Raw genomic sequence first — 20,254 nt, forward strand, 5'->3', positions numbered from 1 at the left:
AGACTATACTAGATAACCCCACTAAGCCACAATCCCAATACCTACAAAAACCCCAAGACAAAACACACCACATAATAAACCCATGTCACACCCTGGCCTAACCAAAATCATAAAGAAAACACAAAATAATAAGACCAGGGCGTGACACCATGCTGGTCATTTATGAACATGTCTTGGCCATGTTTTGTTATAATCTCCACCTGGCACAGCCAGAAGAAGACTGGCCACCCCTCATGGCCTTTCTAGGGAGTTTTTCCTAGCCACCGTGCTTCTACACCTGCATTGCTTGCTGTTTGGGGTTTTAGGCTGGGTTTCTGTACAGCACTTTGAGATATCAGCTGATGTAAGGGCCATATAAATACATTTGATTTGACATCTTGTAAGTGACCGACTGTGAACTCAACGTGTACAGTATGCTTGGCTTTTTTTCTGGTATACCTTGTTGTGGAATATGAGGTCTTGGCACAGTAGAGGCAGGCGTGCTTTTTGCTGCTTGCAGGGCTGATGTTTCTTTCCTCAGGCATGTTCCTGTGGCGTAGTGTTTTTTCCAGCTTCCTTTCTGTTTAAAGTTACCAAATTAATTGTATTATTATTATCTGCGTGACGTGCTATGAGAGGCATGTTATTCCCATGCCTATTGTCATGGCGGATAAATACAACCAGACGTGTGTTGATCCAATGTAAGAGTATCGAATGTACCTACTGTTTGTTTTCTGTTAGTTTTCTATAGTGCCTTGGTTGGTTTATATTCTCTGTAAGGTTACGCCACTCTAAGGCATTCTTCTGCATCGGCTCCCCTGTGGGAGTGAACGGTTCTGTAGTCCTTGAAACACAGTGGCAAGTGTGTGTGCTGCTGGGATAACTATCACCTCAGAATACTTTTGTATGCGTCACTGTAGTCTCCTTGGGCTTTTACGTGTGAAGCCAGAAGCAGAGTGTAAAACTGAGTGTAATACTGCAAATCGTGCGGGGGTCTTTGATGCATGATGCGTTCTAATGGGTTGTCTCTTGATCAAATAATTGGAATGAGTGCAACACTTGAACTGGAAAGAGTGTTTTTGAGTAGAGTTCCATGTATCATCGAACTCGCCACATGTCCCCACATGTCCCCAGTAGTGTGACAAGGGCAAACTGTGAGTGTACAACATGAAGGGCCCTATTCAATTTTGAAATCTATATAGAGACGAAAACAGCTGCTATCTGTTAGTAACACAGGAAAATATGAAACGGGATCAGGGCTTATTTACTTATTATCTTGACATTTCTAAAGAAGAAGTAATTGACTTGCAAATAACTACCAATGAGTTTTAACGCATGGCCTTTATCCAGATTGCAGATTAATAGTTCATTTTGGGGCAAAGTGGTGGCTGTTTTTCGCTAAATGGTTTCTTAAGTGCAGTGCCCTGCACTTGTACTCAAAGAGCACCTTGTATTCTCACAGCTCTGGGAGCTATATTCTGCTACTCTAAACTTGAGTGCCCCACTTGGTGTTTATAAGCCAATGGGGTAAAATCCCACTACTGCCCCAAATGTACAGCAGAGGATAAGAAAGATTATCCAGGGACATTGTGACTTGAGTATTAGACTCAAGGTTTATTATCAGTGCTATCCTCGGAAGCCCAGGCTTCTCAAGTTCTGTTCAAAAGCCACGCGGCAGACAAGTTCATAAAAATGACCCGAGAGTGTGGCACCTGCAGTCACTCCAAACTCAAGATTGAAACATTGTCATCAGCCTGGGATTATCCTCCAAAACAGAGTAACAGATCAAAATAAACTTCCCGCCATGATAAAGGTCTCACTAGCAAACAACATTCATCAAAGGTTGATAGATAAAACATTTTGCACTCAGCCATTTGGAACACTCATATAAACGCACATTTCTAACAATGATTTGATTCATGATGAGCAATATCCTCCTGAAATCTCTTTTATGATCATAGATATACGTCCAAAACTGAATGTACTATATAACACACACTGTGCTTTTCAACATGTATTGGACCATTCTTATTTCCATCTTATTCCTGCCTCGAGAAATCACACCATCCACGCAAGAGAGCTTGCATCTCTCATCATGACGCCATTGGCGGTATAACACGGGGAAGCACATGCGCCTATGTGGGAATTACAGTGCATAATAGGCTAACTGTAACCCCTGGGAGTTCTCTGTGTGCGCACAGAGGGTGGATCATCTCTGCAGCCCAAATACTGACGTTACGTCAGGGAGAAGAGCGCGTTCGCTTCGTGACGGGTTCTGGTAATTAGTTTGGGGGAAGAGTATTCCTAGGCTGGCACACACACACGCAGTGTGTGGGAACTGGGGACGGTATCTTTCTTCTGCCCTTTTGCTCGAGGGAAATTACGATAGGATCTGTAATTATGGAAGAGAAGAGCAGGGAGGGTAGGATGATACGAGGTGTTATGCTGAAAAAGAGATCAAATCTTATTGGTCGCATACACATATTTAGCAGATGTTATTGCGGGTGTAGCAAAATGCTTGTGTTCCTAGCTCCAGTAGTAATATCTAACAATACACACACATCTAAAAAGTTAAAGAATGGAATTTAGAGATATAAGGATGAGCAATGTCTGAATCCGGTGTGTGTGGGCGGGGGTGGGGGGGGGTGGGGGGGGTGTATAGAGTTGAAGTCGGAAGTTTACATACACCTTAAACTAATACATTTAAACTCTGTTTTTCACAATTCCTGACATTTAATCCTAGTTCAAATTCCCTGTCTTAGGTCAGTTAGGATCACCACTTTATTTTAAGAACGTGAAATGTCAGAAAAATAGCAGAGAATGATTTATTTCAGCTTTCATTTCTTTCATCACATTCCCAGTGGGTCAGAATGCACTCAATTAGTATTTGGTAGCATTGCCTTTAAATTGTTTAACTTGGGTCAATTGTTTTGGGTAGCCTTCCACAAGCTTCCCACAATAAGTTGGTGCATTTTGGCCCATTCCTCCTGACAGCTGGTGTAACTGAGTCAGGTTTGTAGGCCTCCTTGCACTCACACACTTTTTCAGTTCTGCCCACAAATGTTCTATGGGATTGAGGTCAGGCCTTTGTGATGGCCACTCCAATACCTTGACTTTGTTGTCCTTAGGCCATTTTGCCACAACTTTGGAAGTATGCTTGGGGGTCATTGTCCATTTGGAAGACCCATTTGCGACCAAGCTTCAACTTCCTGACTGATGTCTTGAGATGTTGCTTCAATATATCCACAGAATTTTTGTTCCTCATGGTGCCATCTATTTTGTGAAGTGCACCAGTCCCTCCTGCAGCATAGCACCCCCTCAACATGATGCTGCCACACCTGTGCTTCACGGTCGGGATGGTGTTCTTCATCCTTACTTCATTTGCACACACTGTATACATATTTTTCTATTGTGTTATTGACTCTGTTTGTTTATTCCATGTGTAACTCTGTTGTTTTTGTCACACTACTTTGCTTTATCTTGGCCAGGTCGCAGTTGTAAATGAGAACTTGTTCTTAACTGGCCTACCTGGTTAAATAAAGGTGAAGAAAAAAAAGAATACGTTCAGTAGAGGTACCAGCCTCAGAAATCGGCAACTAACTTCACCTCAGATTGCAGCCCAAATAAATGCTTATTGTTATTATTGGCACTGTAAATGTATGGATTATCCCATTGCTATTCCCCAAAATTGCCAAGGACTCCAGCCACCCTAGCCATAGACTGTTCATTAAAAGGTTTCCCGGACTATCTGCACTGACCCTGTCTTGCTTGACTGTATGCACACTCACATGTGTATGTACAGTATACACACTATGTACACGCTCACTTACACACACACACACACACACACACACACACACACACACACACACACATCAATCAATGCCACTTCTACTCTGTTCTTTACATTTCTTTATTATATATTTTGAAGCCTAGTCACTTTACCCTGCCTTCATGTACATATCTAGCTCAAATACCTCGTACCTCTGCACATTGATCTGGTACTGGTACTCCCTGTATAGAGCTCCATTATTGTGTATTTTATTCCTCTTGTGTTACTATTTAGTATTTGTATTATTTTTTAAACTGGCGATTGACTCATAAGCAAGTCTGTACCTGTTGTATTCGAGCTGCATGGGGCAAATATGATTTGATTTACAACGCTATGTTTTTGCAGTAATGTTGATCATAAAATATGGCAACATTGATAAGTATAGTTTAGCAAACAGTCTGCGACTACCAGAATTATATGTAAAAGCTAGAATCCTTAACTAAAACAATAACAAAGCGGTCATCCCGCCTGTGTTTTGGTAAAAAGCTGATGGATGGGCCTGGAGAAATGTAACAACTCTCAAGTTCATAGACAGAACTATGCATGCAAGGAAAGACCATATCAAAATGATGGTTTTAACCTTGTTTTGATGCTATAGAGTGTTTATTTACATCTACATTATTGGTCGCTCGCAATACGGCTAGATTCTGGTGGAAACCAGTCTACTAAAGTGCTGACTGAGAAACATTTGAGTGCACACTATTCCAAGTTAAACAACTAGTGAAAAGGGTTTGTGCCTTCAGTATTCATACCCCTTGACTTATTCCACATTTTGTTGTGTTACGGCTTGAATTCAAAATGGATTAAATAGATTTTTTTCTCACCAATCTACACACAATACGCCATGTTTTTAGAATCTTTTGCAAATTTAATGACAATGAAATACAGAAATATAGCAGTTGCATAAGTATTCACACCCTTGAGTCAATACTTTGTAAAAGCTTAGGCAGCAATTACAGCTGTGATTACAGCCCTAACAATTGCCAAAGACTCCAGCCACCCTCGTCATAGACGGTTCTCTTTACTACCGCATGGCAAGTGGTACCGGAGCGCCAAGTCTAGGTCCAAAAGGCTTCTTAAAAGCTTCTGCACCCAAGTATTAGACTCCTGAACAGCTAATAAAATGGCTACCCGGACTATTTGCAGTGTTCAGTCAGTGCTTGACTGAGGGACCTTACAGGTAATTGTATGGGTGGGGTACAGAGATGAGGTAGTCATTTTTATCATGTTAAACACTATTATTGAGTGAATTCATGCAACTTATTGTGACTTGTTAAGCACATTTTTACTCCTGAATATTTTTAGGCTTGCCATAACAAAATGGTAGAATACTTCATGGACATTTCAAGACATTTCATATTTTCCTTTATTATTATTTTTTTTAAACAACAACATTTAAAAACATAATTCCACTTCAACATTATTGCCTTTTGTGTCTAGGCCAGTGACCAACAAATCTGAATTGAATACATTTTAAATTCAGGCTATAACACAACAAAATGTGGAAAAGTTCATGGGGTGTGAATACTTTCTGAAGGCACTGTAGATAAAGTTTGTGTGTCGTGCAATACGTCCGATGCCACATAGCCTTGAGGAGAAAATGATTCAAGACTGAACTTGTTTTGCGCATGCAAAAATAAGACAGGAAACCCTTTTCATCTTGGTCTGTCAACCACTGCGAGGCTTTGTGAAGCATCAGCCACACTCTTTTAATCTAAGATCAAAGCATTGTTCCTTTTTATCATTTTTCTTTAGAATTTAAACTTTAATTCTACACATTAATACTGCCAAAAATGTTCATCTCTGTGCTCTCCAGTAGAGTGGGATAAGCTGGAGCGAGAGGATAGAGGAACCAACTCATTATTTACTGTACTGGACTGGACTTAGTATTGAAGTTCAAGTGATGATATTTGTCTGCACACGCTCCATGCCCACTTCTGCATCATTGCTTGCATGTACTGGGCTTGAGAAAACCGCTGCTGACTTTTTTGTTTCTAATTGGACTTGCAGGGTGTATGTTTGTGTCTCCGGATATATTTAGATCCTGATGCCGCTGTCCTTACCCAGCAGATCCGCAAAGGCCCAGAAGGCAACGACAGTGAGTCATCAACCACTGTTGAGTAAGGCTGGAGTTCGGTCTTCACCTTAAGTCTTGTATATGTTCTGGGATAGGATTGTTTATCAAATCAAATTTTATTTGTCACATGTGCCGAATTCAACATGTGCAGTAGACCTTACAGTGAAATGCTGACTTACAAGCTCTTTCCCAACGATGCAGAGTTAAATAAGAACATAAAAACACACGAGGTACGAGGTAGTTGAGGTAGGTATGTACATGTAGGCGGGGGTCAAGTGGTAACGTTACTCACTTCAACAAAGAAATATCAAGTTCCATTCTTCTAGAGTCAAGGATGATACATTGGTACTTATTCAAATTATTTCCATTTCTATTAGCACATTGCAGGACATGATTAACAACCACAGTTACAGCAGAAAATATTGTAAATATTGAACTTTCAGCCTATTTAAAGCATAAATATGTTTGTTTTCATTAATAACCTAATTATCAAACACATATACACACACACACACCATTGTCATGCAGTGTGCCATCGCCCTTTTGCTGTTTGCCTCCGTTGCTGGGGAAACACCTTATGGGTGGCGTGTCAGAGTGATGATGTCATGTAGAGTGTGTGCTGGCACATCAAATCAGGTTTAACGTCGCTCCGCGTGCCCTCCGGGGCCGGAAAAGGAAAACAAACTCAAACATCCACGAGTCATTCCCTGGATATGTGTTAATAATAAGTGACCTTCTATGTGGGCCTGGGCAGTTTGAACGGAGGGTGGTTTATTTTTAAAACCATTCTGCTAGGGCTAGGAGGTTATGCCAGTTGACACAAAGAGAAGACAGTTCAGTGTCTGCAAGTCCATGAAGCAGTTATGCATGTTAATGTACTTCACATCTCCTCCATAGGTTTTGATATTGGGAAATGTCGTTACTGCAATGTGGTAAAGAGATGTAATTATTAGAGGCCAGTAATTTTGTCCTCGTGCCTCTACACTCTTATAAAAAAGGGTTATTCGGCCGTCCCGATGGGAGAACCCTTTTTGGTTCCATGTAAAATTATTTTTGGTTCCAGGTAGAACCATTTTGGGTTCCATGTAGAACCCTCTATGGAAAGGGTTCTACATGGAACCCAAAACAGTTCTACATGGAACCCAAAAGGGTTCTACTTGGAACCAACAAGGGTTCTTCGAAGGGTTCTCCTATGGGGACAGCCCAAAAAACTTTTTCTATGAGTGTAGTGTGGATGAATATTGCCCTGAAGTGTATAAAACCAACTTCAGACAGTGGGCCTTTTTTTTTACACAAGCACACACGTCCCCTTGAATGTCCAAGCGCCAAGGTGCTGAGTTCTGTAACATAACCAGTAGTGGCACACACACACACACACTCCTACCAATATGGCCTTGATAATGGCTAGTGGTCCATGTGCGGAGGCCTGAGTGCAGTGATGTGACCATCAGTGAGACAAGTTCCAGGCCTTTAGGGACCAGTAGTAAAGTCAAGTTTCTCAAGCCGTAGCACCAGATGGACTGGGATCACGAAGCCATTGCTGGTGCATGACCAAAACCCTGCTTTTCTACAAACCACACACACTCACAGACTCCCATTTCAGGGCGTATGGACGCTCACACACAGAACTGACCACATTTGTCTACAAATACACATGCTCTCACGCGTGTTTGCACACAGACACAGAACACACCTCACTACTCAACAAACATACATGCACTGACACACGTACACACCCCAAGCATTTATACACAATCTGCTTTTCAACAAACACACGTGCTCACATGTGAATGTCCACTATTTCTCAATGCTATACTGTGTTTAACTGTGTTCGATCTTGCCTAGCCATCTTGTCTCAAGAGGACCACAAAGGAAATACAGTTGAAGTCAGAAGTTTACATACATCTTAGCCAAATACATTTAAACTCCATTTTTCACAATTCCTGACATTTAATCTGAGTAATAATTCCCTGTCTTAGGTCAGTTAGGATCACCACTTTATTTTAAGAATGCGAAATGTCAGAATAATAGTAGAGAGAATGATTTATTTCAGCTTTCATTTCTTTCATCTCATTCTCAGTGGATCAGAAGTTTACATACATTCAATTAGTATTTGGTAGCATTGCCTTTAAATTGTTTAACTTGGGTCAAACGTTCAAGGCTTTGTGATGGCCACTCCAATACCTTGACTTTGTTGTCCTTAAGCCATTTTGCCATAAGTTTGGAAGTATGCTTGGGGTCATTGTCCTTTTGGAAGACCCATTTGCGACCAAGCTTTAACTTCCTGACTGATGTCTTGAGATGTTGCTTCAATATATCCACATAATTTTCCTACCTCATGATGCCATGTATTTTGTTAAGTACACCAGTCCCTCCTGCAGCAAAGCACCCCCACAGCATGATGCTGCCACCCCCGTGCTTCACGGTTGGGATGGTGTTCTTCGGCTCCCCCTTTTTCCTCCAAAAATAACAATGGTGATTTTGGCCAAACAGTTCTATTTTTGTTTCATCAGACCAGAGGACATTTCTCCAAAAAGTACGATCTTTGTCCCCATGTGTAATCCATAGTCTGGTTTATTTATGGAGGTTTTGGAGCAGTTGTTTCTTCCTTGCTGAGCGGCCTTTCAGGTTATGTCGATATAGGACTCGTTTTTACTGTGGATATAGATACTTTTGTACCTGTTTCACAAGGTCCTTTGCTGTTCTGGGATTGATTTGCACTTTTCACACCAAAGTACGTTCATCTCTAGGAGACATTACACATCTCTTTTCCGAGCGATAATGAAGGCTGCGTGGTCCCATGGTGTTTATACTTGCGTACTATTGTTTGTACAGATGAATGTGGTACCTTCAGTAGTTTGGAAATTGCTCCCAAAGATGAATCAGACTTGTGGAGGTTCTGAGGTTTTGGTTGATTTCTTTAGATTTTCCCATGATGTCAAGCAAAGAGGCACTGAGTTTGAAGGTAGGCCTTGAAAAAAGTCCACAGGTACACCTCCAATTGACTCAAATTATGTCAATTAGCTTATCAGCAGCTTCTAAAGCCATGATATCATTTTCTGGAATTTTCTAAGCTGTTTAAAGGCACAGTCAACTTAGTGTATGTAGACTTCTGACCCACTGGAATTGTGATACAGTGAATTATAAGTGAAATAAGTGAAATAATCTGCCTGTAAACAATTGTTGGAAAAATGACTTGTGTCATGCACAAAGTAAATGTCCCAACCGACTTGCCAAAACTATAATTTGTGGAGTGGTTGAAAAATGAGTTATAATGACTCCAACCTAAGTGTATTTAAACTTCTGACTTCAACTGTCCCAGACTTTGTGCGTTATCTTTGATGATTTTACTGAAGTGCATGTAATGGCTTTTTCAAGTTGTGTGCTTGTTTTTCTAAATGGTTGAATTAATAAACTAAACTAAACTACTGAACAAAAATATAAACGCAACATGTAAAGTGTTGTATCCATGTTTCATGGGCTAAAATGAAATATCCCAGAAATGTTTCATATGCACAAAAAGCTAATTTATTTTTTGTTTTTTGTTTTCATTCCTGTTAGTAAGCATTTATCCTTTGCCAAGATAATCCATCCACCTGACAGGTGTTACATATCAAGAAGCTGATTAATCAACATGCTCATTACACAGGTGCATCTTGTAAATAAAAGGCCACTCTAAAATGTGCAGTTTTGCCACATAACACAATGCCACATGTGCAATTGGCATGCTGACTTCAGGAATGTCCACTAGAGCTGTTGCCAGGCATAAGCTATGGACAACAAACACAATTGCATTTTATCGATGCCAATTTGAATACAGATACAGTGATACAGTGACGAGATCCTGAGGCCCATTGTTGTACCATTCATCCTCCGTCATTACCTCATGGTTTTGCATGATAATGCACGCACGGCCCCATGTCGCAAAGATCTGTACACAATTCCTGAAGCTCAAAATGTCCATGTTCTTTCATGGACTGCATACTCACCAGGCATGTCACCCATTGAGCATGTTTAGGATGCTCTGGATCAACGTGTTTCAGTTCCCAACAATATCCTTCAACTACGCACAGCCATTGAAGAGGAGTGGGATAACATTCCACAGGCCACAGTCATCAGCCTGATCAATCCTATGCAAGGGGGATATGTTGCGCTGCATTAATCAAATGGTGGTCACACCACATACTGACTGGTTTTCTGATCCACGCCCTTACCTTTTTTTTTAAAGGTATCTGTGACCAACAGGTGCACATCTGTATTCCCAGTCATGTGATATCCATAGATTAGGGAGTAATACATTTATTTCAATTGTCCTTGAACCGCCCACTTCGGGCTTTCATTGTTTGCCTTATTTCAGCACTGACGATACTATCTCATCCACAGAACAAGTCCACATTCTCTCGTCTCTCTCTTTCCACCCAGGGACCCCTGGGGCGTTGCTTTAAAGTAACCAGTGACCCTTGAACGACATTGCAGAATCCGACTGCATGGGATAGGTGGTGGTCGTGCTATGACTTTCATGCTCAGATGCTCGTCCCCATATTGGGAATGGAAATATCCTGGGCTTTGGCTAAGCTTCTGGGAGAGGGTTTCGATCTCCGGTCGCAAACTCCAGTCTCAACCCCTAGAGTTTATTATCCCCTATACCACAACTATTACCACAGAACACAATAACTGGTAGAAATATATTCACCGGAGAAAAAACCTGTCTATACTATGCCAGTACTAGATTGACAGTGGAAAATTGTATGAAATAATGCCAATGCTAGGTTTTGTTTAATTAGGACAGACTACAGTAATTAAAAAAATATGTTTTGCAATAGAGAATTAGAATGAGCGTTCAATTGGACAAGTCCTGCTAGTTCCTCACTGTTCCAGTGTTTTTTTCTCCCATTCTCTCTCCCCCAGGGCCTTGTGATTGAGCGCATCGGCAGAAGACCCCTCCTCATCTTCGGCTTCAGCGCCATGGCCTTCTTCTTTGGCCTTCTCACGGTGTTTCTCAATTTCCAGGTCAGTGCAGCCTATCCACTGTGCAACACACTCCTCTGAGTCATGTCTACATGTCAACCGCATCAGTGAACAGGTTGCTGTCTTTTATTAAGACTGGAATTCAATGAAGTCATGAACTCCAGAGTGACATTGTTGTCCTTGGGCTGTTCAAATTCCCAAAGAAATGCAAAACACCTGCTACAAGCCTTGATTTCTGACAGTTTCATAAATGCCCTGGAATATAACCTCTTGATATCATGCAATAGGTGTTTTTGGAACCAATATGGAGGTTCTAAAAATGATAACCAAATAAATATTAAGAGTTGTTTTCCCCCAAGATGCCATATCCACCAATAAAAAAGAATAAGAATCATTTGTTACGTTACAGCCTTATTCTAAAATATATAGAATACATGTTTTTCCTCATCAATTTACACACAATACCCTGTAATGAAAAAGTAACAACAGGTTTTTAGAAATGTTTGCAAATGTATTATATATAATAAACAGATACCTTATTACAGAAGTATTCAGACCCTTTGCTATGAGACTCGAAATTGAACTTAGGTGCATCCTGTTTCGATTGATCATCCTTGAGATGTGTCTACAACTTGGAGTCCACCTGTGGTAAATTCAAGTGATTGGACGTGATTTGGAAAGGCATGCACCTGTAAGGTCCCACAATTGACAGTGCATGTCAGAGCAAAAACCAAGTCATATGGTCGAAGGAATTGTCCGTAGAGCTCTGAGACAGGATTGTGTTGAGGCACAGATCTGGGGAAAGGTTCCAAAACATTTCTGCAGTAAAGGGTCTGAATACTTATATCAATAAGATATTTCAGAAAAAAAACAATGAATACATTTTAAAATAAGGCTTTAATGTAACAGAATGTGGAAAAGTCTTGGTCTGAATACTTTAGTATTCCTAAGCTGGCGTGGTTACACGTGGTCAGCGTTTTTGAGGCCAGTTGGACGTACTGCCAAATTCTCTAAAACGATGTTGGAGGCGCCTTCTGGTAGAGAAATTAACATTAAATTATCTGGAAACAGCTCTGATGGACAATTCCATCAGTCAGCATGCCAATCACACGCTCCCACAAAACTTGAGACATCTGTGGCATTTTGTTGTGACAAAACTGCACATTTTTCAGTTGCCTTTTATAATCCCCACTTCAAGGGGCACCTGTGTAAAGATCATGCTGTTTAATCAGCTTCTTGATATGCCACACCTGTCAGGTGGATTGATTATCTTGGCAAAGGGGAAATGCTCACTAACATGGATTTTAAACAAATTTGTGCTCAAAATGTGAAAGAAATACGCTTTATGTGCGTATGAAAAAATTCTGGGATCTTTTATTTCAGCTCATGAACATGAGACCAACACTTTACATGTTGCGTTTTCAATTTTGTCCAGTGGAGTTTAAAAAGGGTTAGTTCTGGCCATTTATTCTGAAGACTTGGGTTCCAGCCACCCTTACAAAAAAGGGTGTCAAATGTCAAATTTGCATTTTTCAGATGTGAAATAGCAGTTTTGACACGTTGAGTTTAAATATCATATGTGAAACCTTGTTTTCATGTATTAAATTCAGAGTTTACATGTTAACACCACATTTTCACTTGTGAGGAGAATAAACATGTTGTTTTCACCTCACATGTGATTTATGGTTTCACTTGAAATTAGCGGTTTCAAATGTTAAACTTTCACATGTGAGAAACATATATGCAGTTTCACATGTGAAAAAAGCTTGGGGGTGTGAAGAACTTACAATTCCACATGTGAAAATCTATTTTGCAGTTTCACTTGTAAGAAAACTCCACATTTACTTCAATGTTTGCAAACAAATGAAATGTAAACAAACACTGTATATCCTAAAAACATGGTTAAAACAATAGTCTATGGATTTGAGTTGTTGCATTTCTCCAGCCCCATGCCTCTGCTTTTTACCAAAACTGTGTTGGGGTGAACACATGGTTCATGTGTTTTTTTTCTCCCCCCAATTTCATGGTATCCAATTGTTAGTAGTTACTGTCTTGTCTCATCGCTACAACTCCCATACAGGCTTGGGAGAGACGAAGGTCGAAAAACATGCATCCTCCGAAACACAACCCAACCAAGCCGCACTGCTTCTTAACAGTGTGCATCCAACCCGGAAGCCAGCTGCACCAATGTGTCGGAGGAAACACCAGACACCTAGCGACCTGGTCAGCCCGTCACAGGAGTCGCTAGTGCGCGATGAGACAAGGATATCCCTACCAAACCCTCCCTAACCCGGCGACGCTAGCCAATTGTGCGTCGCCCCATGTACCTCCCGGTCGCGGCCGGCTGCGACAGAGCCTGGGCTCGAACCCAGAGTCTCTGGTGGCACAGGCCCTACGTGGTTCATGTTTTAATGAAGTTTTACCACTTTAAACACCTTTTAATAGATCAACAGTGCAATCAATATGGTGCAATCCTCTAGTGAGAGAGTTACTTTTGTGTCAATAATATCAATCAAAACTTCAAGAACAACCTTTTTTGTATTGCAAAATAAATAATACAATTGAAAGCATAATATTAACCCAAAAGTATTGAGAGCAAAAACAAAATATTGCAAGGAAATCATTTTTTACGCAAAAAAACAAAACATGTTTTCAATTAATAATTGGTTATGATAACCAAATTAAATAAATGCCTCCCTCTTTATTGCAATTTTACCTTTTTTGTTATCTTACCCTGGGTATTGCTTTCGCTGCCTTTTTTCCAGTTGGAAGTATTGCCACATTCATTCCAGCACGATAGAATCCTGCGTTCCACTGCTGGCATTTGAAGCTAAGCGGGGTTAGTCCTGGTTGGTCCCTGGATGGGAGACCAGATGTAACTGGAAGTGGTGAAAAATAAACACGTAGGAAAATGTTTTAAAACATTTTGAAAAATTTACTTTTGAAACTTCACAAGTCTGAAAACCATGTCTGACTCGTGAAAAAAAATTGTCCAAACTTTTTTTTGTAAGGGCGTGCCAACAGTGAATAACTACACAGCATCACTTTCACTCACAACCAGCATCTATTCAACTTTTACATTCGTCAACCAGCTGTGTTTATTCAACAGTCCGTCATGTCATCCACATTGAGTGTCTGTTTTGTTTGACTCCTGACACTCGAAAGCCTTGGTTGAGACGCAATACTGCAGCTAGTCTCACTAACCCCAACATTGGAATACACCAAAATGAACAAACAGAGCAAAACTTTACTCTGAACATTAGAACTTTGAAATGGGTGCACTGTTTATAGATATAAAACTTAAATACTTATTCTAAATGAAGTATACAGACTCTAAATGAAGTATACAGATAATGATGCTCCCTTACTTTCTCTTTCTCTCTTACAGGACCAATATACATGGATGCCCTATCTCAGTTTCACCTGTATTTTGGCTGTAATTGCCTCCTTCTGCTCCGGTCCAGGTAAAGCTACAGATTTGTGTTCTCTCTCTCTCGTGCTCTCGCTCTCTCTCAGTACTAATTGCCATAGTCACTACTCTTGGAAGGCGTTCCAGTGTACTTAAACATATTGGATGAGTAAGACCGCCAGTGAGAAGAGGTCACCATGGCAGGTGCTGCAATATATTAGCACATCAATTAGCAGGCAACCCTTGGCTTTGCTGTTATTTTTAGCGCGTGCTATGCATATGGTATCGCGTGCGCTCAATGGAGGTGCACGATTGGAGGTGTGTGCAAAGTTTCAAAGGTAGCCTGTTACCGAGCATTTATAGTGGGGCAAAAAAAGTATTTAGTCAGCCACCAATTGTGCAAGTTCTCCCACTTAAAAAGATGAGAGAGGCCTGTAATTGTCATCATAGGTACACTTCAACTATGACAGACAAAATGAGGGGGGGGGGGAATCCAGAAAATCACATTGTAGGATTTTTAATGAATTTATTTTCAAATTATGGTGGAAATGAAGTATTTGGTCAATAACAAAAGTGTGCTGGCTGCTGAGTTTTTCATGCTCAACATTTTCCCGTGTGTATCAAGAATGGTCCACCACCCAAAGGTCATCCAGCCATTGGCAGGACAGACAGTGGTCGAAAACGGGTCATTGATGAAAGAAGACAAAGGAGGCTGACACAAATTGTGCAGAGCAACAGACGGGCTCCACTTACAGTAGTCAACTGACAGTCCAAGTACAACATTGGTGGCCATAAAATAAATCACAACTCGTCGTACCTTGACACAAACGGGGTAAAAAGAAACTGCTTGCAGTGGGCTAAAGAACAAAAACACTGGACGCTGGAGAATTGGAAAAACATTACCTGGTCTTAATCCCAATTCCTGCTGTTTCATGCTGTTGGGAGGACTAGGGTATGGAGAAAACCACATGAGTACATGCATCTATCATGCCACGTGTCAATATTGCAGGCTGGTGGTGGCAGTGTGATGGTGTCGGTTGTGTTTTCATGGCCCACATTGGGCCCCTTGATAAAAGTGGAGCAAGGTTTAAATGCCACAGCATATCCGAACATCATTGCCGATCAGGTGCATCCCTTTGTCAGCAGTGTTTCCATCGACAAATAGATTTTTTTCAGCAGTATAATGCCCAATGCCAAGGATTATCCAGGAATGGTTCCATGAACATGACAGTGAATTCAGTTTACTGCAGTGGTCTGCCCAGTCACCAGATTTCAATCCAATTGAGTATCTGTTGGATGAGATGGAACGAGCTATTCGGAGTAGAAATCCACTACGGGCCAACTTGACACAACTGTGGGAGGCATTGGAGTGAACATGGCCAGCATCCTTGTGGAATGCTTTCAACACCTTGTAGAGTCCATGCCCGAAGAATTGAGGCTGTTCTGATGTCAAAAGTGGGTGCAACTCAGTATGTTGAAATATACAATAATTGGTTGTTTTCCTATATGTGACATATATTTCTGCCTTATATACATACAGTATATATGTGCATATATGTATAATGTGTGTGACACATGTAGTATTAAAATGTTTATTATATGTACAGTACCAGTCAAAGGTTTGAACACACCTACTCATTCAAGGGTTTTTCTTTATTTTCACTATTAAACATGCGGAGCTATACAGAGCCCTCCTATAACGGAATTCTTCGTCCTCCTCTGACGAGGAGTATGAAATGTCGGACCAATGCGCAGCGTGGTATGTGTTCATGATGATTTATTTTACTGAACACTGAAAATACAAAATAACAACGTGAAAATAAACTAAATCCAAAACAGTCCTGTAAGGTGCGTAAAACACTAAAACAGAAAATAATCACCCCCAAAACACAGGTGGGAAAAGGCTACCTAAGTATGATTCTCATTCAGAGACAACGAACGACACCTGCCTCTGATTGAGAACCATACCAGGCCAAACACATAAACACAACATAGAACATAGACTACCCACCCCAACTCACGCCCTGACCATACTAAAACAAAGACATATCAAAGGAACTAAGGTCAGAACGTAACATTACAACATTTGGAAGGCGCACGGCTTCACCGAACGGAGCTCGATTTGTCCTCCACAAGCCTCGACCACATTGCCGGAACAAGCATGCAACTCCCCAGACAACACACCCTGTTCAAAATGAAATCTGCAAACAGGGCTGTTACGTGTTACGTTGACTGTATTGCCACCACACTGGCATAGCCGCAGGAAGTTGGGGTTCTTCAAAAATATTATTATTTGAAAAATATATCATTTGTGGGTCTTGACTAGTCCTGTATTAGTGGACCGATTTATAGCCATCCTGTAGAAGGGGATTGTGCATGTCTTTGCATCGCAAGATAGTTCTCAATTAAACATGTTGTGAGCTACACATTTTTTTCCTAGCTTTCAAATAGGCACATTCTTCTCTTCTCTCCCCTGCAATTCTTCCCAGGTCGTTAGTGTACAGGAGAAAGTAGTGCACTATATGTTCTGTCAATAAACCTGGGAAAATAGTGGTTAATAAACAACTCTAAGGGCGGCCCTATAAAAAAAAAATCTCTGTTTATTTTTTCCTGGTTACATTTTTCTTCTTCTTTTCACTCTCAACATTACAATTGGTCACAGTGAATTGTTTTTATTGGATGTCATTTGAGTCCATGTCAATGCTTAAATCAGTTCAGAAGACAATTTTGGGGGGTCTGGAAGATAACAAACAAATGTAGACTTTGTTTTGGTGTAAATCCCTTTTAATTGTGTATCTAGTGAGTGAGGAATGTACCGGTAAAGCAGTGGTTCTGTACTGCTGCTGTTCATTTCATGGTAAAGTTTGCAAATAACAAATAGTAAATACAAATGATATACTTACTTATGATATACTTCTGCCAGGTAAGCCTACTTTGCAGAAGGTTTTGGGTAAAGTATTTCCGTCAACCCACAAGATTGTTATCACATCTATCAACTGGCAGTGATAGACAAATGCACGCACCATACAGACACAGGGGCAATATTGCTGGAAATGTATTGGCAGATATTGTGTTATGTTTGGCTTTTTAAGCCAATAAAGGCTAACCAGGGGTGGGATAATGTAAATGTTGCGTAAATTAGATAGTAGCTGGGAGTTGTGTCTGATACTTGTGAGTTTTGTTTATGACTGTTTGTTGTGGAAAACATGAACAATTGCATGTACTTTCTGAATTGATTGGCGAGCTACTCATATGTGGGCTGCGAGCTACTTGTAGCTTGCGATCGACCTGTTGGAGACCCCTGCTCTAACCGCTCTGACATAAATGCAAATGCAATCGACAATCACATCAAACACTTATCATCAAAACAGTATCATGCTTTTAAAACTCGCCTAACTGCGATTGATCAATTTGAAGAAAGTTTCAACCTGTTGTTGAACTCCTAAGTATGATCGTTGTGGATGTTGTTTCAAAGCCAAACACAATGAAATGGACAGCAAATAATTCAAAACACCCATGGAGAGCCCATGGATAACAGAGTTTATGTGACTTTTCATCTGTCATGCAACGAGAGGCTGCAGGCTCCTGACAGTGGTCCATGCATGGAGTGCACAAACTGGCGGAAAGCGGCCTCCATGTGCATAGCATACGGACGACATGTCCTTTCCCCCCTGCCCCTGTTCCTGCCTATTATAATCCAAAAATATTTGACATATTAGTAAATACAAGATTGAATTGAGAATAGTGTAATGGGTGAAAACATGCAGGGCCAGCTCCAGGCATAAGCGATATAAGCGGTCGCTTAGGGCCCTGCCGCTAGGGGGGAGCTCAGTTGTGGTCTCAACTCAAGTAGAATATTCTACTACAATTTACTGTAGAATACACAAGGTGTACGTTTGAAATCTGGTTGCGCATCAGCAGTTTTTTTGGTTTGTTAGTCATTGACAGTTACTCAATTAGCAAAGTCAGCTAACAATTTTTTAAGATTGGTAAGTTTAGTCTAGCCACTTATCTAAACTTAGAATCATGGCTGAATACTGACTGGGCACAATGCAATTTAACATTTTTGACATGCGTTTATCTGGATTTTTGTGTTGTTATTCTGTCTCTCACTGTTCAAATAAACATACCATTAAAATTAAAGACTGATAATTTCTTTGTCAGTGGGCAAACGTACAAAATTAGCAGGGGATCAAATACTTATTTCCCTCACTGTATATACTTTTGTACCATAGCATCTTCACAAGATCCTTTGCTGTTGTTCTGGGATTGATTTGCACTTTTCACACCAAAGTACGTTCATCTCTAGGTGGCAGAACACGTCACCTTCCTGAGCGGTATGTCGGCTGCGTGGTCCCATGGTGTTTATACTTGCGTACTATTGTTTGTACAGATGAACGTGGTACCTTCAGGCGTTTGGAAATTGCTCCCAAGGATGAACCAGACTTGTGGAGTTGTACATTTTTTCTCTGAGGTCTTGGCCGATTTTCTTTTGATTTTCCCATGATGTCAAGCAAGGAGGCACTGAGTTTGAAGGTAGGCCTTGATATACATCCACAGGTACACCTCCAATTGACTCAAATGATGTCAATTAGCCTATCGGAAGCTTCTAAAGCCATATCTTGTCTGCAAAATGAACAAGCCTACAGTCTATGGCATGGCGCATAGCAAGATGACATACAGTAGGCCAACTCATAATCTGTTTTATTGTGATGGTGTATATTAGATTGATTTATTAGGCTTTTTTTAAATGTATATGTTCCAAAGGTGTGTATCAGTGGCTTGTATGCAGATTTCAGTGGCTTGTATGCAGATTGTATGCGTGGAGGCCTGGAAATGCTATACTGTATGTGTTTATGTTAATGACGGGTAAATTACCTTGAGACCGGCAGTCTTTTGCATAACCATAACCAGCTGACAAAATTTCATGACCGCCACAGCCCTAAACAGACCCAACTCATCTTGTCATCTTGTTTTATCTTTGGTTGACACAGAATAAACAAACATGGCGGAACGCACAACTCTAGCCACCATTGGATTACTGTAGACTTTTAGAAAGTGTCATACACAATTATTTCAATCACTGGTGAAAAGCTTCAAGTTGCTTGGCGTGCACATCGCTGACAGCCTGAAATGGCCCATCCAGACAGTGTGGTGAAGAAGGCGCAACAGCACCTCTTCAAATTCAGGAGGCTGAAGAAATTTGGCTTGGTCCCTGAAACTCTCACAAACTTCTACAGATGCACGATTGCGAGCATCCTGTCGGGCTGTATCACCGCCTGGTACAGCAATTGCACAGTCCGCAACTGCAGTGCTCTCCAGAGGGTGGTGCGGTCTGCCCAACGCGTTACCGGGGGCACACTGCCTGCCCTATAGTACATCCCGGTGTCACATGAAGGCCAAGAATATCATCAAGGTCCTCAGCTACCCGAGCCATGGCCTGTTCACCCCACTACCATCTAAAAGGCTGAGACACCACAGGTGCTTCCAAGTTGGGACCGAGACTGAAAAACAGCTTTTATCTCCAGGCTATCAGATTGTTAAATATTCACCACTAGCTGGCCTCCTCCCAGTGCTCTGTCCTGAACTCAGTCACTGTTACGAGCAGGCAATCACCCGGTATTCTACCCTGCACCTTAGAGATGCTGCTCTATGTACATAGTCAATGAACACAGGTCACTTTAATAACGTTTACATACTGTTTTACCCACTACATACAGTGGCAAGAAAAAGTATGTGAACACTTTGGAATTACCTGGATTTCTGCATAAATTGGTCATGAAATTTGATCTGATCTTCATCTAATTCACAACAATAGACAAGTCTGCTTAATCTAATCACACACAAACAATTATAAATTTTCATGTCTTTATTGAACACACTGTGTAAACATTCACAGTGTATGGTGTAAAAAGAATGTGAACCCTTGGATTTGATAGCTGGTTGACCCTCCTTTGGCAGCAATAACCTCAACCAAATGTTTTCTGTA

The 20,254-nt window shown here is 40.9% G+C and overlaps 1 protein-coding gene across 2 annotated transcripts in view; it reads left to right on the forward strand.

Annotated features, from left to right (window-relative positions):
- Nucleotides 1-20,254, forward strand: part of slc2a9l2 (solute carrier family 2 member 9, like 2) — a 212,489-nt gene that overhangs the window by 102,934 nt on the left and 89,301 nt on the right. For both annotated transcript variants that reach the window (XM_029682474.2, XM_029682475.2), the window contains 2 exons: nt 10,797-10,898; nt 14,245-14,320. In XM_029682474.2, the coding sequence (XP_029538334.1) occupies nt 10,797-10,898; nt 14,245-14,320 (178 nt within the window). The remainder of the gene's footprint in view (nt 1-10,796; nt 10,899-14,244; nt 14,321-20,254) is intronic.

The sequence above is a fragment of the Oncorhynchus nerka genome, linkage group LG15, assembly GCF_034236695.1.
Source record: "Oncorhynchus nerka isolate Pitt River linkage group LG15, Oner_Uvic_2.0, whole genome shotgun sequence".
Classification (NCBI taxonomy): Eukaryota; Metazoa; Chordata; class Actinopteri; order Salmoniformes; family Salmonidae; genus Oncorhynchus; species Oncorhynchus nerka.